Genomic DNA, 27,110 nt, shown 5'->3' with positions numbered 1-27,110 from the left:
TGGGCCCTCTCCAAAGATAGATTACAGACAATTAAAGTTTTGCCTAAACCTGTTACTAAGCAGCACATGATGTCTTTGTTGGGTGTGGCTGGTTACTGTCGTCTGTGGTTGAAAGACTATGCAAAGATAGTTTTTTATTTAACTAGGCAAGTCAGTTAAGAACACATTTTTATTTACAAAGACAGCCTAGGAACAGTGGGTTAACTGCCTTGTTCAGGGGCAGAATGACCGATTTTTAACTTGTCAGCTTGGGGATTCAATCTAGCAACCTTTTGGTTATTGGCCCAATGCTCTAACCACTAGGCTACCTGCTGCCACCATTGCAGGACTGTATTTATGGGAGAAAGATGGAGGTGAGTGAAGTTGTGGTCTGGACGGATGAGGCTGAGATGGCATTGGTAAAATGTAAACAAACTCTGATGTCTGCCCCTTGCCTTGACCTGCCAGACCATATGAAATATTTTCATTTATTTGTTTCTGAGATGAGTGGGTTTATGTCAGCAGTTTTGACACAGTATCATGGTGTGGGATATAGACATGTTGGTTATTAATCTAAACGTTTGGATAGTGTGATCAGGGGAATGGTTTCCTGTTTGAGATCGGTAGCGGCTGCTACTGAGGCTGTTTTGGCATGTTCTGATATTGTGGCTATGTCTCCCCTAACCAACCATGTGCCTCATGCTGTGCAAGTAATTATTACACTGGCAAGAATGGCTCCTTTGACGCCTGCGAGACTGCTAGACTATCAATACATTCTGTTGACCATGTCCCATGTTACTCTGAAACAATGTACAATTCTTAACCCTGCAAATCTTCTCCCCATAACAGAGGCCATTGAAGACCATGATTCTTAGCTATTGAAATTGACTGTAGGACTAGGTTGGACTTGAGAGACACCCCATTAGAAAAATCAGGATTTTTAGTTTTTTGTAGATGGGTCTGCTCAGCGTAATGATAAAGGAGATCCTTTAGTTGGCTATTCTGTTGTGACTAGTTCGGAGACGGTGGAGAGTGCAAGGCTATCATCGCATTTGTCAGCTCAGGCAGCAGAATTATTTGGTTTGACTAGATCTTGTATTTTGGCTAAAGATAAGCTCTGTTAACATATACAGTGGCTTGCGAAAGTATTCACCCCCCTTGGCATTTTTCCTATTTTGTTGCCTTACAACCTGGAATTAAAATAGATTTTTMGGGGGTTTGTATCATTTGATTTACACAACATGCCTACCACTTTGATGATGCAAAATATTTTTGGTGAAACAAACAAGAAATAAGACAAAAAAKCTGAAAACTTAAGTCGACAAGGACATTTTGAGCACTTAATGATGGACTTCACTGAATTGACCCCTTGTGAGGGGAATAAGTATCYGTTGGTGATTATTGACATGTTTTCTTAATGGATTGAAGCTTTCCATTGCAGGAGAGCTACAGCGGCTGCTGTGGCAAAAGCACACGTGAGAGAGATCATACCCAGGTGGGGTCTGCCATCAAAAATATCTTCTGACAATGGTTGACATTTTGTGAATGTGATTGTTCAATCCCTGTCAGAGGCTTTGCAGATTGATTTGAGAAACCATTTTGCCTATCATCCCCGATCAGGGGGTGCGGTAGAAAGGGCAAACCAATGTTTGGCTGTCCCATACGGATGACAAATACACCTTTTTCCCCAGAAGGCTTCTTAGCCAGATCTAGCCGGTGAAGCTGAACACTGTTTGAACCCAGGTGATTTCGTGGTGGTGACAGACTTCAGGAGAAAGAGTTGGAAGGACCCCCGTTGGAGAGGCATGTACCAAGCTCTTCTGACCACCCTCACTGTGGTGATGGTTGCTGAGAGAGATTCCTGGATTCACGTGTCACACTGCAGACGAGTTCCTGATCCAGAAGATGATGGGCCCTCGTCAGTTCCAGTGGTGCATCGTAGCCCTCCTCTGCATTAGCACAGGAGTGCTAATAAGAACAGTAGGTTGTCCGCTTGTTGGAGACCTGACAGAGGTTGAAAAGTCCTGAGCCAAGGGGGCCAACACCGGCCCGTAGTTGTGGCACAGAAGGAGATAGTCATCATAGAAGGAGTCCTTAGCGAAAGGGACCAACGCTGGTCAGGAGCAGTGACCCAGAAGCAGATGGTCATCATCGAAAGAGAGCCCTGCTAGGTCCACAACAATGAAGACAATTTGTTCTTATCTAGAGCAGAAATGGTTGCTAATCTTACATCTGGACAAAAAGAGGCCAGGGGCCAGTTAAGGTAGGAGCAGGTTTACCGCTTGTGGGAGTTCCCATTCTTAGTGGAGATGCCACGTAACCCTGACCCTATGACGTTCTCTGCATTACACAACCACACAGTCCCTCCGTTGTTGGCTAGGCCAGATAATACTTAACTCCCACCTAATTCAGTAGCAGGAGTGATGACAACCCCTTGGTGTATTAGAGGAGGTAATCATTTGGGTGAACTAGAATGTAATTGTATAATGTATTACAATGGATCCAATACCTGTAAGTTAACTGTTAACAATGCCAACACCTATGGTACTTCAGTCTATAATGATATTATCCCTTTCAGAGGAGCTCCGAATGGAACCTATTGGTTGTGTGGAAAAATGGCTTACTATAGCATTCCCTCAAACTGGGGAGGTACGTGTACTGTCGGGTTTGTGGTGACGGCTATGAGAACCATTCCGAATGATGAGGGATCTGAAGGCTTTGTTTAATGACTAGAAACCTCCTGGAATGAAGAGCGATAAGAGATCCCTCACTGACATTACTCGCACTCTGGCACCTGCCTCCAGGTTCAAAGAAAAATCTATTCTGGAACTCTAGCCAAAGATTTGCCCAAGGCATAATTTTCCCCCAATCAATTTAACATTTGTGCCTGTGTAATTTGGGCTAAGATTAGCTTGCATTTTTTATGAACGCCCACGATAGTCACCACTTAATTCTGGCTAATTATATATTTGAGGAAACATTACSGTTTCATTAATAAAGGCTTAGATTGTGTGAATGTTGCTCATCCAATTGATATTCAGTGTAAAAAAGAAAACCCCATCCATCTATGGTTTTAATACTTTATCAACATTGTATTATGTCCAACAGGATGTAATGTTGCTACATATTACCACATTTTCAAAATAATATATTATTGTACATGTAGAAAAAGTCTTAAAACAGACACCACAGTTTATATTAATCTCTTTATTACCTTTATTTAACTAGGCAAGTCAGTTAAGAACAAATTCTTATTTTCAATGACGGCCTAGGAACAGTGGGTTAACTGCCTTCTTAAGGGAATGATTAGAGGAATGTGTTGTAGTGCTGATTTTACAGTTAGTAAACTATCATGGTAAACATTTCATTAGACATGACACACGGCCAGGCAGGGACCCATGATCGTTCCCATCTTGGAGGCCTGGCAGGGTCTGGAATGGTACAGGGGCTCCTCACAGGCTGCAGGCCTGCAGCTTCTTGTCAGCCTGCTTCAGAGACACCCAGGTGTTGAGCATGGAGGCTCGCAGTTTGGACCACACCAGGTGGTCACTGAGCCCGAAGATCTGAGCAGCAAACTGGGCCGCAGCTTCTGGGGAGAGGACGGTGGAGCAGCCAAGACCTGCGGGAGAGGAGCTCACAGGGCTAAGGTAAACACACAGATACCACACATTACTGAATAAACACAGCAAGAAAGACTGCATGCAGGGATGTACTCACCGCTTGGCATGCGAAGGGATGACCAGATGTCCTGTGCCCCCCAGTTGGGGGTGATAGGAGGGCAGTTGATGACTGGGTAGACGGTGTTTCCTGACATCACTGGACCAAGGCCGTTGCTTCTGCCCGCCACAGCCACAAACACAGTTGGTACTCCGTCACCTGGGAAAATACTGCACATTAGCTCATCCATCCTAATATAATGTTTTATATTAGATAGACTTTGTTATAATGTTAGCCAGTATACTACATAGTTACTCCACATACCAAGCCATTATTTAAAACACTTTCAGAAAAAATGTATATATCAGAATCTTCCACTCTCAATAAACATAATAAGCAAGCAATGGATTTTACAATGCATGAACAATCTACGTAGAGGGGTTGCCAGTAAGCTTAGGGCTAAAAGGCTTAGCTCAGCCCACCTTCATATTCAGCTTTGATGCGGAGAGTTTCATCTGGTCCTTTGTGTGCTGAGGTGACTCTGAGGTCACAGGGGATTCCGTAGGAGCCACAGGCCTTCCTGATCTTCTCACAGTGGGCCGTGTCAGAGATGGAGCCCATTAGAACCACCACTCTGCCACTGGCCTGGGGCTCCAGCAGCCGCTAGACAAAAACACACTGCCTGTTAGCCTCTACTGAATGCCTGGACTAACCTATTCCACTATGGGCTGTACTTGTACCGGGTCTGCAGATTGAAACAAACTTGGTTAATTTGACAGAAGTTGTTTAGGTCACAAAAGGTTCACCTGAAAACCTGATAATGTCTAAGTGATCACACTGGATTGGAACACAATCAACCAGTTAATGTTAAACTTTTTTTTTTTACCCCTTTTTTCTCCCCAATTTTGTGGTATCCAATTGGTAGTAGTTACAGTCTTGTCTCATCGCTGCAAGTCCCGTACGGACTCTGGAGAGGTGAAGGCCGAGAGCCATGCGTCCCCRGAAAAACAACCCAACCTTCTGCTTCTTGACAACGCACATCCAACCCGGAAGCCAGCCGCACCAATGTGTCGGAGGAAACACCGTACACCTGGTGACCTGGTAAGCGTGCACTGCGCCCGGCCCGCCACAGGAGTCGCTAGTGCGCGATGAGACAAGGATATCCCTGCCGMCCAAACCCTCCCTAACCCGGACGACGCTGGGCCAATGGTGCGTCGCCCCATGGACCTCCCCGTCAGAGCCTGGGCTCGAACCCAGAATCTCTGGTGGCACAGCTAGCAGACCACTGCGCCACCCGGGAGGCCACCAGTTAATGTTAAACTACCTGATTCTCTATCAGTATGGTATGTTGATTCATGCTTGTCCTCCTGATAACAGCTGGTCAGCTCAGGCTCTTTTAGGCTCGAGGGCAAAAGGGCACAGGAGTAGTGGGATACACAAGGCTTGCCTACCTTCACGCTTTCAGAGACCCACTCAAAGTTCCTCTTCACCATCTGCATGGCTTCAGGAGTCACCTCCTTCAGGTCCCGGTACACCTGCAGAGAAGAGGAGAGCACACAGGTTTAACCTACAGCTAATGTGGTGTAACTCAAAATATGAGGTAGTTAAATAATGGCAACATTAGGATTTTTCCATAAAGGGATGGCAGGATGGGAAAATTGGACAGAGCTATGCAGGAGATCACCTCACCTGTTTGTCTTTCTGCTGACTCCGATCTCCCGCTGGCCACAGCCTCCAGGAGTCATTGTCAATCACGTCAGCAAGCACAATCTCTTTAGTGCTCACATTCACACCAAACTCAATCTGTCAAAAAAAAAAAAAAATATATATTCTAAAACAATGACATTTTAAGGGAAGACATTAAATTCAAAATGCCCCAACATGACTTCCACATCTAGCTAGTAGCACTGTGCTACCTCCCATGACCAGCAGAGGGTGGCGCTGAGCTGCATACCTTCATGTCTACAAGGGTGCAGTTCTGGGTGGCCCAAGCCCTCTCCAGGACCTCAAAGATGGCCACAGTGCTGCGGTTCATGATGTCCACCTCACAGCGGCCAATGGTGAGCCCAGCCAGAGATAACTTAGTTTCCAGCAGCTGCTCCTCTGACCATTGAGGGTCATTGTTGGCATCATCCTGGGACAAACACAAATGGTGACCAAGATAAGACATTGATGTAAATGGTAAAACACAGCAATATTTGTATGAAGGAGGATGAGTTGATGTACCTAACTCTCAATGTTGTCCCCTGAGCGGACAATGAATGTGTGCAAATCAAACCGGAAGATTGGATTATGGGAGAGGATATGTTTCTACCGGGCATGATTGGACAGAGAAATATACACACACCTTGAAGAACATTTCCATTTTCAGGGGGGAGAACCTGTAGCCCTCCTTGACCCCTGGGTTCCTCTTGAGAAAGGATCCGGTGGCCACCCTCCGACAGACCCACTCGATTGGAATCATCTCACAGTGGGCCGCCACGAACGCCTTCTCCGACTGCTGCCTCACAAAAGCTGTCTTAATGCCTGAGGGATAGGGACATCACAAGGTCTTACTCAGCCATTGATGATTAAATCAGATGTACTACTACTAAGGCCACGAAGGATGCCAATTAACAGCCAGTCAGATATGCCATTGTCTTAGATGAAGGGGAGGAAAGAGGGCTAGGGTGGGACACATTCTGAGTTGCAAGGAATTCATTTCCACAGTTAGGCTTACAACATTTATTTAAAAATTAATGCAACATGGAGTTATTTCTGATCAAGTAGTGTTTATTAACAGACTACTGTGATTTCAATGTCAAACACAGGAATGTAACATGACCTGGATACTCAGGACAGCTGGCCACTGTGCTCAGTTACAGACAGAACAATCCCTGATAATAGCTGTTTGTTTGCATTCTAGCCTGCAGACGAATCCATTCATGAATGTTGGCACACTTTAATGTCCCAGGACAATGTATATTTCTCACAGATCCAAGAAGCTTTCGAATTGATTACAAAACAATCTGATGTTCTCGACACTTGAAAGGATGAGAGGAGGTGTGGTGGAAGGCACATCTAAACAAAGTATCACACGCACCCACACACGCATACATTGCCAAACTAATCCTTACATTTACATGTCATTAGCATTTACTAACTTGCATAATTGATAACAGTGTAGCCTGACGACTCACCCGCCTCCTGCAGCAACTTGAAAACACAGCTCGTGGTTCTGTTTGCTATCGCGGCCTTGCCCTCCATCTGGTCCTTCCTCGCCGCATTCCCTGCTGTGATTTGGTCCTTTGACTGGACCAAAACATGGCCTGGCTCATCTGCGAGCTCGAAGATCTGCTTGGTCTTTCCCTCATTTAGTTTCTGTCCCAGTTTCAGCTCTTCAAAACCATTAAACAAAGACAAACAGTGAGTAACCCCCAACATTGGTTAATCGATATTTACGATAAACGCGTGTTTACAGTAGACATATGATTGCATCATCACTTCAATCTATCCATCTTCAAATTAATTGATGGGCCGTTTTGCAAATGAACAAACATAAGTAATAGGCCTACAAGTTGTACTTTAGTCGAAAACATACCTGATGGAGACGCCATGTTGGAAGACGATCTGCAACCCTGAAAAGTAAAGCAAGCAAAAATAGATTTAAATCAAGTGTGGGAAATGTACACCCKAAATATCGTATTTAGAATTTTCGCAACTTCACCTGCAACTCGTAGAAAAGTCAGCACAGAAAGAGGACTCTGCACTGAGCGAGTTCGTTTTGCATGGCCTGGTTCACTGGGTGGGCGGGATTTGTTGTATTAGACCAGATCAAAGTAATGAAGGTCTCACCACGTGGGGCGAAAAAAGTTATGCCACTCATCACTACATATATCAGCGATACACTGGTTTATTTGTCTGAAAAGCCAAGTGTCGTTTTTTTATTAGTATCGCTTGAATACTTTCAAATACATCTCATTGCACCTTTATTACACAAAAAGACAGGGCGAATGATTGGAAATCATTATCAGTCAGTCTGAAAATCTATATATTTTTTCGTTTGTAAATTGTAGGCCTAGTATTTTCGCAATCTGCCACGAATGATTCCGTCTTGTCAGGGGCTGTCAACTCGAAGTAACGTTACTATTTAGCGAGTCAATTCAATAGGCTTCAAAGCAAGCATCCCCATTTGTAGCCCTGTACTAGGTTGAGCCCGTCTGTGTGTAGACGCTAACCAGCAAGAGGAAGCATACTTTCCCGCTAGCTCTATTTTTAACACGTGGTCAGTGTTTAAGCGTGGAATTGCACGCTGTGAGTGTGAAGTATACAAGTTCGAGACGCGCAGGGTCTGAAGAATGAGCGAGTTCGAAGAATCTGGCATCGGAGAAGAGTGCGGCGTGTTTGGCTGTGTTGCAGCAGGGGAATGGCCAACACAACTAGAAGTTGCCAAAGTGTTAACTTTAGGACTTGTAGCGCTACAGCACAGGTGAGTTGATGTTTTCTAGCTAGCACGTTTACATAGCGCCGTCAACTATTTTGTATAGCCATCCGCTAATCACAAATAACGACTATCTTTCCCATAATTGATTATACACTTGCTTTATCAAACCCTCAACCCCATTGTGCAACTTTCACTGAGAAAATACATTGGAGGGAGCGGTCAATTTTTCAGAACAACACATGATGTGACGTCAAACGTTCTTGATCACTTCTTGCTAAATTAGACATTTAAGTATTACTTTTTGTTTCCGGTGAAAGTATGGACATCTCGTCCTTGGATTCCAGACTAGCGCTGATACATTTATCCAATGGAGACTCAACTCAATATATTTCTTAAAGGCATTGTGTACCACAACTTTCAGACTCTTATTGTATACAACAGTCAACTGGTTACAATGATGTTAAAACATCATTTTTCACATTCTGACGCCTACCTGTTTTTCTCGGAATGAGTCAGAGGCTGCCATGGAACAGACTGAGTTGATCTCTATAATAGGAATGTATTGATCCTCCTCTTTGTACTGGAAGTCAATACTCTCAGCACAGCTGCCCCCAGTGTCATGCCTTTTCACAGGTCTATGTGTATCTAAAAAAAAAAGAAAAAGGAATCAATAGGGTCAGTACATCAGTGATTGAGTTGAGGGGGTTAAATGCCTTTACTCACTTTTTACTGAGTGTAGAAGTCTGTGACACATGGGTTGTGTTCACACAGGCAGCCCAATTCTGATCTTTTTTCCACTAATTGGTCTTTTGACCTATTTAGTGGAGGAAAAAAATATCAGAGTTGGGGCTGCCGTGATGTACAAAAGAGCTATCTGGCGCAGAMTCTTGACCTTGGTCCTCTCAAATTGATTGTGCTAATGTGTTCGGTGAATATTTCAAAATGTGTACAAAAGAATGTGATCTCTTCCGATTTTGATGACAGATTGTAATCTTCATTTTACTGGAAACACTGTTCTACTTTTTGAACAAATGGATACACATAAGCCATATTGCAGTTTTGTAAAGGCCAATGTTTTAGCCTTTTCTCAGCAGTTTCCTGACTCCTTACCAACCCACCCTCTCATGATTTGATTAGGAGACTCATTGGCAAGTCACTGGACTGACTCACCCAGTCACACTGTCCATCGTTAGTCTGTTACTGAGCCTTTGGTCACGTGTGGATTTTAAAATTAGATAGGACATTCTCGTGATGTGAGAAACATAATTGTTGAGGGAGTAGGTACAATTTAACCTTGATCCAATGCGTTCCTCTTCAGCCCTCTTTTTGCTGTCAGGTCCTCTCTTTTATCCATCTCAGCATTGCCTGTAAGGAACCAATAGGCATATGACAAATCAGTGTTAATGCACAATATCAGAACCTCTTTTCCTCCACCAGGTTCTACTGTCTCCGACTACCAGCTTTGGGGCTGATGGRGGTAAATTTTTAATCTGGCTATAAAATAGAGATGTGGGAAATGTCTGAACATGTAATGGCTTGTTTGTTATCTTTTATATGGTCACCACTAAATTATATGGAGTGACCCTAGGTTTATCTACAATTGCTATCTGAGTCACTTTTTTACCTGTGTATGCTCGTTTGTCCTCATTCCTGGGGATAACCTCATAGCTTTGAGCTGTGTAAGAGTTAACTGGACGAGTCCTCTCTTCATGTCCCATTCTTGCAGTTGCTCTATCTGACGACATGAAAATGGCATCTTTGCCATCCTCGTACCCCATCATGGCCGCCCCAGCCAAAATGGCACCAGCCTCTGCTTGTTCCTCATATCTCATGGCAGGTCCACTATCCGACCTGGTCAAAATGGCATCCACCTCATCATAGAACCTCATAAGGTGGCGTGGGTCCGTGCCGTCAGCCCTTCCCCTCTGTAAGGAGCGGTACAGGTACTTGAGGTTCTTGTATTTGGTGTGACACTGCTTCCAGTCGCGCTCCACCCCCTGCTGCAGTAGCCGGCAGGAGATCTGCACAAAGATGTCCCTCTTTCTGGTGGAGCTCTGCAGCTGCCTGCACACGCCCTCTTCAGACCACACCTGGATCAGTGCACGCACCTCCTGGTCACTCCAGTTCCGTCCTGTGTCGGACACCGTTACCACGTGGAACTGCTCAGAGCTAGACTGGTCCAGTGGTGATATGTGGGCCTCTATTAGGGTGGGAGACAGAATAGTGAGTGGGCAATGGGCATAGCTGTTAAATTTCAGAAGGCATTTCTGCTGTAGGTTATTTGATTACACATACCTAATTCCCTTTGATTTTGGTCTGTGTCCAGCTCATAATCGTCACTATTGTCATCTGAAAGAGACATTTGTTCCAGGACTGTAAAAAGTAGAACTAAGACTAGGCAATGTACTCATTCAGTATCATCATTCATTAAAACCTCACCATCAATCTCAATGACCAGGTCTCCTTCAGGTGCTGTAGACTGTGTCTGGCCTCCAAGAGTTTCCAGCCTCCCAGCTCCCTGGTCAACATCTGGTCCTCTCCTCTGCATATCATGGTCCCCATCCTTCCCATCAAATCCCCTGTCCAGCAATATGGCCTCCAACTCATCAAAGAATTTCATGTACCTTCCTGGGCCGCTGCCGCTGCTGCCTGCAGCGGCCTGGGCGCTCTTGGCCATCTTGTACTCATACTTGAGGTTCTTGTATTTTGTGCGACATTGTTTCCAGTTGCGCACCACTCCGAAACCTCTTTGCATGCGGCGGGCCATCTCCTGGAAGATGGCCTTGTTGCGTAGCGTCCCTTTCAGACGCTGCCGGACGTGGCGGTCAGACCAGACGCACAGCAGAGCCCGCACCTCCTCATCTGTCCAGTGGCGGCCCCCCTCCGGGCCCACGCATTGGGCGTAGGGGAGAGCCCCATGAAGAATCTGACACGGGCCTCCTAAAAGAACACACATATACGCTTACATTTTTAAAGGAATGTGAATCAAGGGATACTTTTTTGATATTGTCTGTTACAAATACTCAGGTTTATTTAGATTCAGTGTAATCCTTTTTCTAGGCTACTGGTATGTGACTCCAGTTGTGTCTGAGTCAACATCTTGGTCACAAAGCAGCCTCTGAGGCTTCTTATTTAAATGAGGGATCATTTAAAGACTGCTAGTTAGACTACTGCTGCATATACTAAACAACTTAAGATTTGATACTACATTTATTAGGCATAGTCTATGGTCCACTGTTTTTCTGACATTATCTTAACAATCCTTCACTCACAGTTAGTGTGTTGGGATGTCGCAGATCGTTTTATTTCATTGCTTCCTATAACCTACGCCAATTGCTATATACTGTAATTCTTTCAAAGTTTCCATATACAAATATTTTGTAAGCACTTGTATATTTCTCTCCCAATATCACACTGTTCCTGTAACTCCGAGTTACCTTCCTGCATTGTGACTAAGGAAGAGTGGGCCTCTTTCTCACTGGTCAGATCCTCCTCCTCTTCCACCAAGTCACTTGGGGTCATTTGGGTGTCCATCATGGCTGTTGCCCCCTGATTGTAGTTGGTGAATGTGCCTGGTGATTCAGCCTTCCTGGCTTGCAGTCCCAGCCTCCTGCACTGGGCTTGACACTCCCTCCAGTCCCGCAGCACGCTGAGCCCTCTCAGCTGCTCTGAGATGCATTCAAATGTGGCTCTACTGCATACACCTGAATGCTGAGCTGCTCCCAGCTCCCCCCACACTGACAGAAGAGCCAGCACCTCCGCTTCCCTCCACTGCCCTGCTGCACCTGTCTCCTCCACCTCTAGAATCTCCTCGTCTTCACCTCCTCTTTGTCTCCCTGCTCCTTTCTCCATGTTTGAGCTGACCTGGAAACGCTTCTTTCTCTCCCAGCCCCCCTTCCTCTGGTGCCTGGTTCCCAAGGCAACCAGGCGGTTAAGCCGAGAGGAACGCCCACCGAATCAAAGCAGCCTCACTACTGGCTTAAGCTGTGTGGTGTGGGGGAGGGACGGATGGACTGTAATCCGAGAAGCAGCTTGGCAAATTGGCTGAGGCTGCAGTGCAAGGCCACTCCATATAAGGCAACTCCACTGCAGATACACATAGCCCATCATTTTCCCTGTTCTAAAACACTTGTCCTTTACCAAACCGGTTAAGTCTGCCCTAAGACAGTATACATACAGAAAGCTAGCCTCAAACATGTTGCATCAAGCAAATTGTCTGAAGACTAGAACCTAAATGTTATTCAAGCAATTTATTTGTCTTTGTTTATTTAGGGGTCAGGAAAGTGCTGGAATCGTCACAAGTAATGGAGTCAACCCACCAACGTACAACACCCTCAAGGTAAAAATGTGTGACAAACAGAACCATTCAGTACGAAAACATGAACGAGAAACATGGCTATAATCACACTCATTCCAGATAATGATGATTACTCAACATCCTTTCAGTGTCCTCAAACTAAGCACAATACCACCACCTTTCCCCCAAAACACATTAACACGTCAACTAAAGTCTCAGACGGGGAGGGAACCTGCTGTACAGAAATAAGACAACAGTTATGTCATCACGTTAAAGCTTTACTAATCACATTTTGGCTACAATTTGTATTTATTTTTATGAATGCACAAGATCTTAGGAGTCAATGTTCAGTATGTGTGTCCAAGATGTCTGCATGTGTTATTGTTCTGATTTGGTATGCCGCTTCCCTTCACAGGGGATGGGGTTAGTGAACAATGCCTTTCCACCTGAGGACCTTCTGAAGCTGCGCTATGGTAACCTGGGCATCGGCCACACACGCTACTCCACCACGGGCATCTCTGAGCTGCAGAACTGCCAGCCCTTTGTGGTGGACACACTGCACGGCAAGATAGCTGTGGCACACAACGGGGAGCTGGTCAATGCAGCCGCACTGCGTAAGAAGGTAGGTTGTGCTGTCATATCCACCGACCTTGTGTGTGACTGCTGTGTGTTTTTGTTTTAAATGTACATTACTGTGTATGGCAGGTGATGCGTCACGGCGTGGGCCTGTCCACCAGCTCAGACAGTGAGCTCATCACCCAGCTGCTGGCTCTGACTCCACCCATGGAGGAGCTGGATGCCCCTGACTGGGTGGCCAGGTTGGTTCTAGAACCTTCTATTCCAATAATACCCCATCTCCTCTTTAACCTCCTGTAACACTCTTCATCTTGATTGATTGTTTATTCTCGCCATTGCAGGATAAAGAACCTGATGCATGAGACCCCGACATCCTACTCGCTGCTGGTGATGTACACAGATGTGATCTATGCTATCCGTGACCCGTATGGAAACAGACCCCTCAGTATTGGGCGCCTCGTCCCCATTTCTAAACTCCACACTGCAGGTATTTTTGGTCCTCCCTTAGCGCTGCATGGTATTTTTGGATCTTTTGATTTGTGCATTTTTGATGAACTAATCTATGAGCAGGGTTACTAATCTATAATCGGATATATTGGCACCCTTGCACTTTGCAATGGAGCAGAGTGTTCTGTTTTCTCTTTTCAAAACTGGTTGAATGGCAGGTACGGTAAATTACACATGAATGAGAATCACTTGCTCCAACCAAATTAATTTGAATTTTGAATAATTTAGTCCAGGCCATTTTGACTGAAAGTGAACAATCTAAATTTCAGTATAGAATTTTTCTTTCTTGGTCCTGTGCAGTAGTAAATCAAACAAATACGTGTCTGAACACCATTTTTATTTTAAAATGTCTACTTAGAAGAAATAGTGAATTGTGCAAGGGTGCCACTGCCAATATATTTGACCACAACTGTATAAAGAGGTGGAAGAGGATGGATGATTGACAGGCCATTATCTGTCCTCCGTAAGGTGCTGGCGAGGGGGAGACAGAGGGCTGGGTGGTGTCATCAGAGTCCTGCAGCTTCCAGTCCATCGGTGCCAAGTGAGCTCTCATCACCATGGTTACCGTTCTCTTATTGCCATGGCAATGTGTGGTCCTGTGGCTCACAAGCCTCTTTCTGCTCGGTCTGGTCCTCAGGTACTACAGAGAGGTGATGCCTGGAGAGATAGTCCAGATCTCCAAACACGGTGTGAAGTCCCTAAGCATCGTCCCTCGCCCCGAGGGAGACCTCCCTGCATTCTGCATCTTTGAATATGTTTACTTTGCCAGACCAGATTCCATATTTGAAGGTAGGCATATTTAGAAGTTGGCCTAGCTAATAACACTAAAACTGATTAGTACTTAGTCGGTGAGAGTGGTGAATAGTTCGACTGGGAGATTACGGCACAACTTATTTAACTAGGCAAATCAGTTAAAAAAAATATTGTTTACAATGACGGCCTACCGGGGAACAATGGGTTAACTGCCTTGTTCAGGGGCAGAAGGACAGATTTTCACCTTGTCAGCTCGCGGATTTGATCCAGCAACCTTTTGGTTACTGGCCCAACGCACTAACCACTAGGCTACCTGCCTTTGACCTGATGCCAGAGCACCTATTGTTTCCTCCTGGTGTTTCAGGTCAGATGGTGTACACGGTGAGGCAGCGCTGTGGGCGTCAGCTGGCCGTTGAGGCCCCTACAGAGGCAGACGTGGTCAGCACTGTGCCCGAGTCTGCTACACCGGCTGCACTGGGATATGCACAACAGGTGAGGCAGCATGGTAAAACACACTGATCAGATCTTCTGTTTTCCATGACAATTTTTGTAATGTAGTCGCCTATAGGACGTTTTGATAAGTTGCATGTCTTGACTATTCTTTCATATTATTTCATGCTGGGCATGTATGCATGTGCTCCTCTTGGGCTTCAGTCTGTACTATTCTGTTCCATTTCTGCAGTCGGGACTGCCGTACGTGGAGGTTCTGTGTAAGAATCGCTATGTTGGGAGAACGTTTATTCAACCAAACACACGCCTCAGGCAGTTGGGGGTGGCCAAGAAGTTTGGGGCACTGACAGACAACTTTACAGGCAAGCGAGTGGTGCTCGTTGATGACTCCATCGTCAGGGGCAACACCATCGCCCCCATAATAAAGCTCTTAAAGGAAGCAGGAGCCARAGAGGTGAGTGGCCCAGAGTTGGATCATTATCAGCCCTCTTTATATCAATTATACTGCAAGTAATCTCTCCTCGTTATAATGGTTGAGTACTATACTACGTCTGGTCTCGCGTTGTCTGTAATGACCATTCATTTTGGTTGCTTACCTCCCTCCTATAGGTTCACATCCGTGTTGCCTCACCGCCCATCAGGTTCCCATGCTACATGGGCATCAACATCCCCACAAAAGAGGAGCTGATTGCTAACAGGCCTGAATTTGAGGACATTGCTGGCTACATTGGTGAGATTTGGAACGCTACAAAGTTCATGTTTTTGAGAGTAGTCCCCTCTAGATTCACATTTTGATCTGTGACTTGAGACATGGTTGGCTAACACCAGCTGTGTGTGGCAAACTGTGATGTCTTCTGTAGGTGCAACCAGTGTGAGGTATCTGTCGGTTGAGGGCCTGTTATCAGCGGTGCAGGGAGGAATCCCCTCCCTCCAGGGGAAGGATGATAGGATCAACACCAATGCCAGCAGGAGAGTGGGCCACTGCACCGCCTGCCTCACAGGAAAATACCCTGTGGAACTGGAGTGGTGACTGTTGACCACAACCCTCCCAGCTGAAGCTGGCGGTGCTACAGCAGTGCCATAGATGACCACAACCAAACCGTTCTCTTGATCACACTACTGCTGTTTATTGTACTTAGTCCTGAATCATTTGGGGGCATTAATGCTGCCATTCTGGCAACACAACCGTCWGCATGTCAATGTATTACATTTGAACCCTTCCTTTTCATTCCACGTAAGATTACATTCCATTGTTACTGAAAAGCAACATTTTGTGAGGTGAAAGCAGCTGTGTTCCAACCCCTCATTTCTATCCTCTCATTGGAGAGATGTTACAAGTTGCCTTATCAGCTGTAAGACGCACAAGACTTTAAACAAAATGTTTAGTGGAAACAACGTGCCTTCATTTCATATAGCCAAAAATCTTTAAATAGGAAAATACATATGCAGACCTGTTTAAAGTAGTTGAATCCTTTGTCTCCCTTATTTAGACTAATCACTATTCCTGTAAAGTACATTTCAGATTATTTTCTATGTTGATCATAATTAGATTTTCCCTATTGTGATATGTGAAAATAAATGCATACAGCCAAAAGGTTTTCAAACACTTATTTTATTAAAGTCATTTAGTATGTATTTTATGCATATATCCATTCAAAAAACCAGCTATTGTTATCCTATGGGTGCATAAAAAAAATTACTTGCCCATTTAAAAATTAAAAAAAGACCTTGTGGGAACACTGTTCATTGTAACATGAGTTAATAATTGGAACATCAGAACTGTTTAAAAGCTGATATAAAACAGCAACAGATATTTAAGTCAGGCATATCAACCAAAGGTAGAGGTGCAGGCCTTTCTGTGGGTTGACATCATTTATACAGAAGCCGTCTTCGAGAGAAACTGGGGAAAGAAGGCTGGTTAACATGAGAAACAAAATGCATCTTCTATGAAAGATTAACGACAACACAAAACAGACTGAATACGGTCATGGTTACCTTGGAGAACAGCCACATTGGCACTCTGCCTTGACAGGTGACTTTCCTGGGGGGAGAAAGTCTCATCAGAACTGAATACATTCATTGCAGTGGTCAAAGTTCAGACTATTTTATTTTCCCTGAGAAACAAAGCAAACAAACCTTGATGAATCCCAACAAATCTGTTGTATTTCGCTCTCTAAAACAGGAGACAGGACAGCAATGTTACAAAATATAAGGAAACAAAATACTGGTGTTCTGTATGTACATTGTCTCTGTGGAAAGACCCTTACACAAGCAGGAGAGGGCTGATCAACATGCAGGCCAGACCAGGAGCCTGCAGCTTTCCTGACTGCTGCGTCTGATGAGTGGTGTTGGTGATGGGGGCTGTGGCGGATCTGAAACAGGCTGGCCCTATGGGGGCTCCAGGTGTGGGAGTCACAGGAGATGTACCTCTGGGTGGAGGACAAATGGCTGTCTGAGCGATTCTGGCACCTGATCATTTCTATCTGGCGGAGAGATCCTGGTGAGTACAGGCAGGAGTTGTCTCTGAAGCGTTTGGACTCTGGGGAATGTTCCTGGACCAGCTCCCTGCGACGCTTCCTCATGACAGAGTGGTGAGGAGACAGGGCCAGGGCAGCCAGAGCAGAGGAGGAGGGGCCTCTGGTGGTCTCTGCTCTCCTCTCACACATGCGACAGGAGGGGACCGGTTTGCCCTGACAGACAAGCTTGTGGTAGAGCTTCTGGAAGTCCTTATCGATCTGCTTAGTGGAGTTCCTTAGACTGATGGATGGGGAGAATGAATCCAGGGAATAGTGTCGCTGGAGCTTTGGCTGAGCTGCCCTAGCAGTAGACTCCTGATGGGGGAATCGAGATGAGTGGACTTTCAGTTGGGAGGTACTGCAGGCGTCCAGGTGGAGGAGCTTCCTGGGTGACATCAGAGGCCTCTGAAAAGAGGGGGAAAACGCAGGGGAAGATCTGGGTTCCACCGTCACCATGTTTCTCTGATGATATCCAGCAACGCCTGATTTGAGGCTTCTATGGTCAGTGTTAGGAGATGCACGCTGGCCTTCCCAGCTCAGCAGTCTGGCTCTGTAGGGACTCTGTGCTGATGAGGAGCGGTAGACAGACCTCTCTGTGTCTGAAGACATGCCCATACTGACCACAGGGCGTACTGCTGTGCAAATCCTCTGACTGGGGACTGTGGGGGGGGCACACCTCAGAGATGGGCTGCTCAACCCTCCTGCTGTGGAAGGGCCTTCAGATCTGTCAGGACTAAAGACAAGGGTAGTATACCTAACCCTGGTGAGTGGGGCAGAGGACATGGACACCGTGAAGGTTTGGTTTAGGGGTGCCTCATCTAGCTCAGGGCTATCCTGTAGGGAGGAGTCTGCAGAGGGAGTGGAGGAGGCTGGGGAGGAGGGAGCAGAGGGAGGGGAGGAGGCTGCAGAGGGAGGGGAGGAGGGAGCAGAGGCGGCAGGACTGGAGCCTGGAGAGGAAGGACAAGAGGAGAAGTCCATCAGTGGAAAAGGGCGAGATGGTTGTCTGTTTCCTGAATCTGTCCGCTTCCTGGGTGACTGCCTCTCTGCTGGCCACTTCTGGAGGTTGACCTTGGTCTGTGGAGGAGGATGGGTGCCGTTTGTCCTTTTGAGGTTAGACTTTGGACTCTTGGGGTTACTCACATTCAGTGTGGTGTTCTGAGATGTTAGGAGGATGGATTGGCTATTGTTGAGGTCAGGCTTTCTGTGAGCTGGTCTCAGGGTGCTGTTGAAGGTGCGGTTATTGAGGTTTCTGTTAGACGACCACCTGAGTCTGTGGTACCTCCTTAGCACCCCTACAGCCGCGTCGGACATATGTTGGCGCCTCCAGGCCTCTCCTATCTGACTGAGCATGCTGGGATACAGCTCCTGTAGAGTGCTACGTTGACTGCTCAGAGAGCGCTCCAGCTCCCCATCCTGCTCCTCTGGCGCCCCCCACAGGTTACTTCTAGTCTCATTCACCTTGGAATCATCCACCCCTGTTGGAGGCAATATAAATCCAATTTATTCATCAGAAATTTCAAAAACAAAATAGTGCTGCAGTTGTATTTCATGTTTACTTTAAAATGTTAAATTCATAAGTCACTAGGGTTTATGTTGAAATAATTAACTTACAGTGGCTGTTCTCGGCAGCCTGCTGCATAACAGAATCATTACTGGGGGCAGTGACAGCACTCGTGTCTACAGCACCCTCATCGACACAATCATTGTTGGCATCATCCTGGTGGTATGAGATGTCCATCTGTTGGAAAACATGAGAAGTACAGTAAGATTTATTTTTCCATGGGGTTTTGTTATGTGTATTTAAATCCTATTCTTGACAAAGCTACTATTATTTCTACTACTATAACATTGCATTTTAGTTACACCGCTTATATATTTATATACTGGATTCTTGACATATCTGGATTACTGTTACGGTGCCATGTGGGTTAATTGGATTCATTCGGACATTAAGATTTTATATGTATTGATTATTCGCATACTTGTTGACCTTTTACTACATTGTTAGGAGCTAGTAACATAAGCATTTTGTGGCACTCGCTATAACATCTGCTAAATGGTGTACGCGACCAACAACTTTATGCTATAGTAATGTGAAGTCGCTCTGGATAAGAGCGTCTGCTAAATGACTWAAATGTAAATGAACTGTTAACATCTGGTTGGACTAGTCTCCAGACAGATCTGTTCTGCCCACAATCAGTTTTCTGTGTGTGTAGGTCATTACTCCGTAGATTGGAAGAACTTCAATTAAGTAAAAGTAATTTACCTTGAAGTCTCCAGTGGTGTCATGTGGCCTGTGTATTTCAGAAATATCTGAAATAACAAAATATAACTTGAATATAGATTTAGATCAATTGAACCAAGTGCACATCTCACAGAGAAACAACATGTTGTAGTTCCCTACCTCCTAGTGACAGCTCTGCCAGGCCAGCATCACTCTGAAGAGAAGGTGGATAAGAGGTGTGATCCAGAAAAAGATTCCTCAGAAAAATGTAAAGTCAACATAAACAGAAAATGTACAAAGTGGATCTAAAATAATTAGCCACAGAATTTACAAACCTTTGACAAATCCAGCTTTAACAGCTCCAACTCTGACTTGAACATGCAACAGCTCACATCTTCTCCATCCAATGACAGGATACATGAAAAAACAAGAAAACATCAAGGCATGGAACCAATTATTTTGAGTCCAGATGGTTTACCCATCAACATAAAGCTGGCTACTTGTTGTTGACAAGACTAAACAATTATTCTTCAAGCACTGAAGGTCCACAGTGCAACCATAAACTGACTTTTGTTTACCTTTGGGAGTTATGTCCTCCAGGTTCACCTCAGTCCCATCGTCATGCAGCTTTGAATACTGTTGAGTCAGAAAGAGTAAATACAGGCACATTTGGATGTTTCATCTCATCTCTTTTCACAGATAACGATGAGACAGCCTTTCGGGAGGAGGTCAGAGACCTGGCCGTGTGGTGCCAGGATAACAACCTCTCCCTCAATGTGATCAAGACGAAGGACTACAGGAAAAGGAGGACCAAGCACGCCCCCATTCTCATCGACGGGGCTGTAGTGGAGCAGGTTGAGAGCTTCAAGATCCTTGGTGTCCACATCACCAACAAACTATCCTGGTCTAAACACACCAAGACAGTCGTGAAGAGGGCACGACAAAGCCTATTCCCCCTCAGGAGACTGAAAAGATTTGGAATGGGTCCTCAGATCCTTAAAAGGCTCTACAGCTGCACCAGAGGGCATCACTGCCTGGTATGGCAACGGCTTGGCCTCCGACCGCAAGGCACTACAGAGGGTAGTGCGTACGGTCCAGTACATCACTGGGGCCAAGCTTCCTGTCATCCAGGATCTCTATACCAGGCGTGCCCGAGGAAGGCCCTAAAAATTGTCAAAGACTCCAGCCACCCCACCCATAGACTGTTCTCTCTGGTACCGCCAAGTCTAGGTCCAAAAGCTTCTACCCCCAAGCCTGAACAGCTAATCAAATGGCTACCCAGACTATTTGCATTGTCCCTCGCCTCTTTTACACTGCTGCTACTCTGTTCATTATCTATGCATAGTCACTGTAACTCTACCTACATGTACATATTACCTCGACTAACCTGTGCCTCGTTATGTTATTTTACTGCTGCTCTTTAATTATTTGTTTTACTTAACACTTATTTCTTAACTTTTATTTCTTAAAAATGCATTGTTGGTTATTAAGGGCTTGTAAGTAAACATTTCACTAAGGTCTAAACCTGTTGTATTCGGAGCATGTGACAAATACAATTTGATGTGGTACATGCCTAGTAGTCCTGAGTGCCATTGATGAGGGGTGTGCATTGTTGGAGCATTTCGTCCCGTGGCCATAAGGGGGATGTTGGCGAGAAAGACTAGCTACTACCAAAGTGAGTCGCTATATACGGTTTGAAAACTGCATCTGCTCTGCTACTACTAGTTAGTTGGCTAACACCAAAAGAGGGTGTCTTTTCTAACTATGATTACAAAATCGTCAGAAGAATACGATCTACAAAATAAGCAAACTTCTAGTTACAGTTACGGTTACGGGCTCACGGCAGTTACAAGTTAGCCAACGTTAGCTAAACTAACGTTCCCTAACGTTAACTAGCTACCAGTCCATTTCCACCTACCTTCTGAACGATTCTCTCCAGATTATCAGTGTAAATCTTGACATTGTTCTGAAATTTATTTTTGACGAAGTCGTCCATGTTGTCAGTCTTTATCGATCAAAACAATAAAACGAAAAACTTTMTATTCCCCTCATTTGTTTGCTTCTCTCCGGGTCAAGGGCTCTGACTAGCGGAATACAGCTTCGACCGGAAGTAGTTTTTCTGTAGCAGGTTAGAATAATTTAAACAGCACGTTAGGATAATTCATGTGGTAGGTTAGGAGACAGGTTAAGGTTATGAAAATGTTTAGGTTTTAGGGTTAGCAAAATTGCTCTCCTAACCTGATGCAAAAATTCTCTTCCGGTCGTAGCTGTACTCCATCTAGTCACGAAAATATTTAAAAATTTCCCGCAACAAAATACTGAAATATGATTGGATATTTGAAACACGTTCTTTTCTACATGGTGTGATGTCATCTTCATGCGACAAACATCGACCAGCCAACAACAAAATCAGTATTTCTGTAAAGTAGCTATGTAACATGAATTTTATAGTGAATAGCCATACTTTAGATTTTCCGTATTCACCCGGAGATGGCAACGAAAACACTACAAGACATGGTGCTCGCAGCTGCCTCTTTGCATAGTGGCAAAATAGCTGTCACATTTGACAAGGGAATAACAGAAGGAGGTCCTATGTTGCTTTATTACCACGAACTTGTTGCTCTTGGAAATGAATTAACACTTTTTCTACAGATACAGTGTGTGCAAAATACAAGAGCAATTGCATTATATTGTCAGCCAGATATCAACCTTCCTGTGTGGATTCTGGGGTAAGTTTATTATTAGAAATCAAAGCAATTGTCTATTTTACAATAGATGATCTGGAACAGCACCATCCAATTAGCCCAAATTAGATCCATCTCTATGGCAAGATATTATTCACTGCTCTCTTTTTAATGGTGTGCAGATAGCTAATGTCTCTCAATGTGGGGTTGATCCATTTGATCAGCTGTTGCATACCATAGATTAGTATTACCCAAGTCTACTGTAAGAGTTCTAGGCTTGGACTACTGTAAACACAGCTCTCAAGGGGATCCTCTGTCTGTCAGCATCCTCCAGTTACCTGCTGCGTATGTACCACTGGACCCAGATGCCCCAGCACTCTTGTCTGCCCGTGTCATGAAGCAGTGTGGGCTGAAGTACTGTGTTCTACAGAGTGACCTGTTGCAGGTAAGAGTGGACTTCACAGAGCATTATGAGAGTGATTTATATTATAACTGTGGCTTAAAATGATTACTTGCTGACAGGTTTCACCTTCTGACTATTTGACTCTATCTTTCTCTCTCTTTCCCTAGCAATTCCAGGTGGCATTTTCCAACCTCATGTCTATAGAGGTGTGTGCAGTGTGGTCTGCTCACAACCTAACCCTCGTACTAATACAGCACAGACCAACTGCAGCCCGTAAAGAGGAGCCGAATGCTGATCTTTTTACTCCTGCTGCAGTTCCAGAGAGTGCCAGCCAGGGGGCACTGGCATATATATTACACACATCTGGAACCACAGGGCTTCCCAAGACCGTTAGGGTACCACACAAGTGTATAGTGCCCAATATACTGCACCTCCGGTATGTCCCTTTGGTTGGATTGGTGTAATGCATGTATTCCTGTATATCAATGTCCAGATTACTGGTTGTATTGAAGGTTAAGAATTTCATTAAATGTTGTTTGTTAAACAGTATTCTGTCTTTATCTCTTCAGATCTCTGTTTCAGATGACACCAGATGATGTGGTGTTCCTGGCCTCGCCCCTGACTTTTGACCCTTCAGTGGTGGAGATATTTTTGGCGTTGTCATCAGGGGCACGTCTCCTCATCGTCCCCACTGTGATTAAGAGAATGCCCAACAGACTGGCTGATGTGCTGTTTAAGAAACACAAGACGACTATCTTACAGGTAACTATGACAGTGGGATGAGAGTAACTTATCAAGCCTTTTGTTGCTTTTTGTTGTTGCATGTGCTAATTTTGTATCTCCCTCAGGTGACTCCCACTCTGCTTGGGCGTTTTGGACGGCGTGTCCTACAGGAAGAGGTCCTCTCTGCTGGCTCTTGTCTGCGTGTGTTAGCCCTAGGGGGCGAGGCCTGTCCCTCCCTAGCCCTGCTCCGTAGCTGGAGGCAGCAGGGGAACTGCACTCACATCTACAACATCTACGGCATCACTGAGGTTTCCTGCTGGGCCTGCTGCTACCACTTACCAGAGAGCCTCCTGCAGTCTACTGACGTGTGAGTGACCACTGAACCCTAAAACCTTGATTATGGCATCCAACTGCTGCCTAAACCAGCACCTCATTTTATGAACCTTTTATCCAATTCTCTGCACCCTGGACATATAACTGATTTGACTCTAATGTTGTTTACCGGGATGGATATTTCACAGGACTGAATCCTCTGTGCCACTGGGTCCTCCTCTGATGGAGACCACCGTGGAGCTAAGAGATGAGGATGGCTGCGTCATCACTCAGGGGGAAGGACAGGTGTTTATAGGTGGGATGGACAGGGTGTGCCTTCTAGATGACGAGGTGACTGTTGCTCCTGGTACAATGCGGTCTACAGGAGACTGGGTGCAGATTAGAGACACACATCTCTACTTCCTCGGGAGGCGGGACCGACTGGTCAAACGCCATGGACAGCGGCTGCATCTGGACACCTTACAGCAAGTCAGTACCATTTCAGACAGCATGTCATGTCAGGCACATATCACCAATTTTCCTGTGCTATCCCCACCTCCAGTCATTGATCTTTCAATCCTCCATATCCCCCTTCAGGTTGTAATGAGTCTACCCCAGGTGGAGGCATGTGCTSTGGGTCTGTATGAGGGGTCTCGGCTGGTGGCCTTTGTCGTAGCCTGCTCTACATCTGGAGAACAGAAGGCAACCCATACCTCCTCCCCTGTAGAGCAACAGGTAGAGCATCGTGAAGAGACTGCCCCCTCAACTAGAGGCCTACAGAAGGCCATCCTCCACAGGTTGTCTCAGCTCCTACCCAGTCACAGTGTTCCAGACACACTAGTCCTGGTCCCGGCCCTACCACTATCCTCACATGGTGAGTGACACTGTCCTCTGTGGCTGAGCATCGCTAGACTCTACTGTAAATGCTGCATTCTAAAACATTTTCTATCAGGGTTTTACCATTCATTTTTGAAATGGTGTTTCTTCAGGGAAGGTGTCTATGGGTGAACTTATGAAGATCTACCAGAGACAGAGAGCAGGTTCAGAGTCCCATAGTGCACTGGGGGACATGGATACACTGAGAGAGAGACTCCAGTCTCTGTGGAGGGTACAGACAAGCCATTATGTTGTTTTATTATTGTCACATACAAGTCAGTATCCCCTTTACATCAAGAGTTTACATATTTGTACCTGTATATTTGTGTGTCAGGAGACTTTAGGTCTAACAGAGGATGAAGCCATCCAGGAGGACTCCAACTTCCTGTTTAGTGGAGGTGACTCCCTGCAGGCCCTGCGTCTCTGTGATGACATCACCACTGCCGTAGGAGTGACCTCATCAGGGCTTCTGGAGGTTATCCTGGACGGATCCTTCTCAGAAATACTGCGCCATGTTGCCATAGCAACACTGACTTTCCCATCTGAGCACAGCCGGACATCCCATCCTGTAGCCATGAAACGCCCAGCAGACCCTGTCTCCTCAGCACTGCCCAAGAGACAGCATACAGACCCCTACTCTACAAGAGCTGCAGAATGGCCTCTGGGAGTTGTAGTTTCTTCTTTGAAGAAGGCTGTAAGATGTACAGTGGTAAGGAGAGCAGGGGAGGTTGTAGAGATGGGTCAATCAGACTCTTTGAGGACCAATGAAAACTCCTACTCAGACTCAGAGGGACCAATCAAAAGAACGAGAAATACACAGGAAAAAGGAGCCAATGAGAGTACAGAATCCAACCACTCCCAGACATTTGGATCCAATAAGTGGACAGAACACAACCATTCCCAGGCTGTGGAAACCAATGATCCCAGTGCTAGCAGTGTTACCCCTCCCCTCAGAGAGGCTGGTGGTCTGGGGCTGAGGGTGAGCTGGGAGTCAGACACAGGGAGGTGTGTAGATGCCTCGCCAGTCCTGCTGGTCCAGAGAGGAGCGGACGGGTCCTCAGGAGGCACCAGGGCCACAGTGTTCATTGGCTCCCATTCCCACAGGATGCAGGCCCTGGACCTGACCACCGGGGGTCTGCTGTGGGAAAGGGTTTTAGGAGACAGGATCGAGTCCTCTTCTGCTGTGTCCCGATGTGGAAGACTCGTCGTGGTTGGTCAGTATCCATATAAAGCATATGTTTTTTGGTTGTGATAAATTGTTTAGTCTATTCTACAGTGTATATTTGGGGGCGGCAGGTAGCCTAGTGGTTAGAGCGTTGGACTAGTAACCAAAAGGTTGCTGGATCGAATCCCCGAGCTGACAAGGGAAAAATCTGTCATTCTGTCATGTTCCCAGGTAGGCCGTCATTGTAAATAAGAATTTGTTCTTAACTGACTTGCCTAGTTAAATAAAGGTTAAAAATAAATAGATATTGAGGGTCTATGTTGTGTGTTTGTTCTCAGGGTGCTATGATGGTGGTGTGTATTTCCTTTGTGTGGAGTCTGGGGAGACGCAGTGGGTGTTTGAGACTGGAGACGCAGTGAAGAGCTCTCCTACTGTGGACCCTCTCACAGGCCTAGTGATGGTGGGGTCGCATGATGGCCACGTCTATGCCCTCGACCCACAGGTGTGTGTATGTGCATACCTTTCTAGTGCAAATCTTGCATCACATGCTCAATAGTTATGTGTTTTTGTGTGTATTCTAGGTTCAGCAGTGTGTTTGGAAGCACCACTGTGGGTGTGGGGCGGTGTTCTCTTCACCCTGTCTCCACCCCTCTCTCAGGCAGCTGTATGTAGCCACCCTCGGAGGACACCTCCTCTGTCTCAATCCTGTGAGTGTCCATGCTTCCTTGCCTGCACAAATCACACTTAGTAGTAATACCCGCACTTGTTAACTGACATGGCTCAGAAGCACTAGCACTGTTTGAGTGAAGACAACCGACTGACTCAATGTTCTTCTGTTAGGACACTGGTGCTGTCCTGTGGACATATTCCAGGAAGACTCCATTCTTCTCCTCACCAAGTTGCTCCTCAGGTCACATCATCATCGGRTCTGTGGATGGAAACATCTGCTGCTTCAGCCACACAGGGGAAATGGTGAGAGGAAAAACTGGCACTAAGATAATGGCCGTTTAGTGTCTTTATCATATTCATTTTCACCAAGTAACAATTGACCATATTTCTCACTGAAGTGTTTCATTTGTGTTAATGCTTTGTGTTTTCGCAGGTCTGGCAGTATGTAACCAATGGACCGGTCTTCTCATCCCCCTGCATCACACCAGACAAGCAGAGGGTTGTGTGTGGGTCACATGACGGGTGTGTGTACTGTCTGAACTGTACTGACGGCTCATTGGTGTGGCGCTATCAGACCCCCAGCAGGGTGTACTCCAGCCCCTGTGTGTTTGAGGGGTCATCCTGGGGTAAGGAGGGTACATTGGTAGGCCTGGCCTCCACAGACGGGACCCTGTGCGTTCTGGATGGAGAGGATGGGACCTTGAGAGCATCTCTCTCTCTGCTCGGGGAGCTGTTCTCCTCTCCTGTGGTGTGGGAGCGCTCCCTGGTGGTGGGATGTCGCAATGACTTTGTGTATTGTGTGGCACCGACAGGGGAGCTCAAATAGATTCCTGAGATGATATRGTGTTTTTGTACCCTCTTATAATAAAAATAATAACATAGGAAACAAATGTGTT

General features: G+C 45.8%; 4 protein-coding genes across 9 annotated transcripts in view; 2 read left to right on the top strand and 2 right to left on the bottom strand.

Moving 5' to 3' along the window:
- Window positions 1–3,045: 3,045 nt before the first annotated feature.
- The window catches only part of paics (phosphoribosylaminoimidazole carboxylase, phosphoribosylaminoimidazole succinocarboxamide synthetase), a 36,407-nt gene continuing 12,342 nt past the window's right edge, over window positions 3,046–27,110 (bottom strand). The window contains exons 1-15 of one of the 4 annotated variants that reach the window (XM_023999335.2): window positions 11,497–11,926; window positions 10,499–10,999; window positions 10,355–10,408; window positions 9,684–10,259; window positions 9,353–9,424; window positions 8,553–8,704; window positions 7,217–7,253; window positions 6,816–7,013; window positions 5,984–6,162; window positions 5,591–5,770; window positions 5,326–5,439; window positions 5,088–5,171; window positions 4,119–4,299; window positions 3,697–3,855; window positions 3,046–3,598 (exon numbers count right to left, since the gene is read on the bottom strand). In XM_023999335.2, coding sequence (XP_023855103.1) covers window positions 3,432–3,598; window positions 3,697–3,855; window positions 4,119–4,299; window positions 5,088–5,171; window positions 5,326–5,439; window positions 5,591–5,770; window positions 5,984–6,162; window positions 6,816–7,013; window positions 7,217–7,253; window positions 8,553–8,704; window positions 9,353–9,424; window positions 9,684–10,259; window positions 10,355–10,408; window positions 10,499–10,999; window positions 11,497–11,911 — 3,069 coding nt within the window. In that variant the 5' untranslated portion in view covers window positions 11,912–11,926 and the 3' untranslated portion in view covers window positions 3,046–3,431. Of the gene's footprint in view, window positions 3,599–3,696; window positions 3,856–4,118; window positions 4,300–5,087; window positions 5,172–5,325; window positions 5,440–5,590; window positions 5,771–5,983; window positions 6,163–6,815; window positions 7,014–7,216; window positions 7,254–7,342; window positions 7,441–8,552; window positions 8,705–8,782; window positions 8,829–9,352; window positions 9,425–9,683; window positions 10,260–10,354; window positions 10,409–10,498; window positions 11,000–11,496; window positions 11,927–27,110 lie in introns of those variants that run through there. The other 3 variants (XM_023999336.2, XM_023999337.2, XM_070446196.1) reach the window with 3 other exon arrangements.
- On the top strand, window positions 7,500–16,252 carry ppat (phosphoribosyl pyrophosphate amidotransferase). The gene is made up of 11 exons (XM_023999339.2): window positions 7,500–8,104; window positions 12,332–12,398; window positions 12,772–12,978; window positions 13,062–13,174; window positions 13,274–13,419; window positions 13,908–13,980; window positions 14,077–14,228; window positions 14,557–14,684; window positions 14,875–15,096; window positions 15,252–15,372; window positions 15,503–16,252. The coding sequence occupies exons 1-11, from the start codon at window positions 7,974–7,976 to the stop codon at window positions 15,670–15,672; spliced, it is 1,530 nt and encodes a 509-aa protein (XP_023855107.1). The 5' UTR covers window positions 7,500–7,973; the 3' UTR covers window positions 15,673–16,252.
- Window positions 16,235–21,691, bottom strand: si:dkeyp-117h8.4 (uncharacterized). The gene is made up of 10 exons (XM_023999338.2): window positions 21,301–21,691; window positions 19,961–20,018; window positions 19,718–19,776; window positions 19,563–19,596; window positions 19,425–19,471; window positions 18,770–18,896; window positions 16,910–18,633; window positions 16,779–16,815; window positions 16,638–16,683; window positions 16,235–16,542 (listed from the first exon to the last, which is right to left on the bottom strand). The coding sequence occupies exons 1-10, from the start codon at window positions 21,376–21,378 to the stop codon at window positions 16,512–16,514; spliced, it is 2,241 nt and encodes a 746-aa protein (XP_023855106.1). The 5' UTR covers window positions 21,379–21,691; the 3' UTR covers window positions 16,235–16,511.
- aasdh (aminoadipate-semialdehyde dehydrogenase) lies at window positions 19,608–27,093 on the top strand. Of its 3 annotated transcripts, XM_023999333.2 has the most exons (14): window positions 19,608–21,057; window positions 22,035–22,111; window positions 22,391–22,511; window positions 22,637–22,905; window positions 23,039–23,231; window positions 23,318–23,559; window positions 23,714–23,993; window positions 24,102–24,378; window positions 24,494–24,612; window positions 24,715–25,594; window positions 25,884–26,047; window positions 26,127–26,252; window positions 26,386–26,517; window positions 26,648–27,093. In XM_023999333.2, the coding sequence occupies exons 3-14, from the start codon at window positions 22,461–22,463 to the stop codon at window positions 27,038–27,040; spliced, it is 3,126 nt and encodes a 1,041-aa protein (XP_023855101.1). In that variant the 5' UTR covers window positions 19,608–21,057; window positions 22,035–22,111; window positions 22,391–22,460; the 3' UTR covers window positions 27,041–27,093. The 3 variants fall into 3 exon arrangements, with proteins under 3 accessions (XP_023855101.1, XP_023855100.1, XP_023855102.1); XM_023999332.2 differs by lacking the exon at window positions 19,608–21,057 and having other exon boundaries at window positions 21,673–22,111; XM_023999334.1 differs by lacking the exons at window positions 19,608–21,057; window positions 22,035–22,111; window positions 22,391–22,511 and having other exon boundaries at window positions 22,826–22,905; window positions 23,052–23,231.

The sequence above is a fragment of the Salvelinus sp. IW2-2015 genome, linkage group LG13 (assembly GCF_002910315.2).
Source record: "Salvelinus sp. IW2-2015 linkage group LG13, ASM291031v2, whole genome shotgun sequence".
Classification (NCBI taxonomy): domain Eukaryota; kingdom Metazoa; phylum Chordata; class Actinopteri; order Salmoniformes; family Salmonidae; genus Salvelinus; species Salvelinus sp. IW2-2015.
Note: the sequence above shows the minus strand (reverse complement) of the source record. Positions and strands in the feature narration are given on the sequence as shown.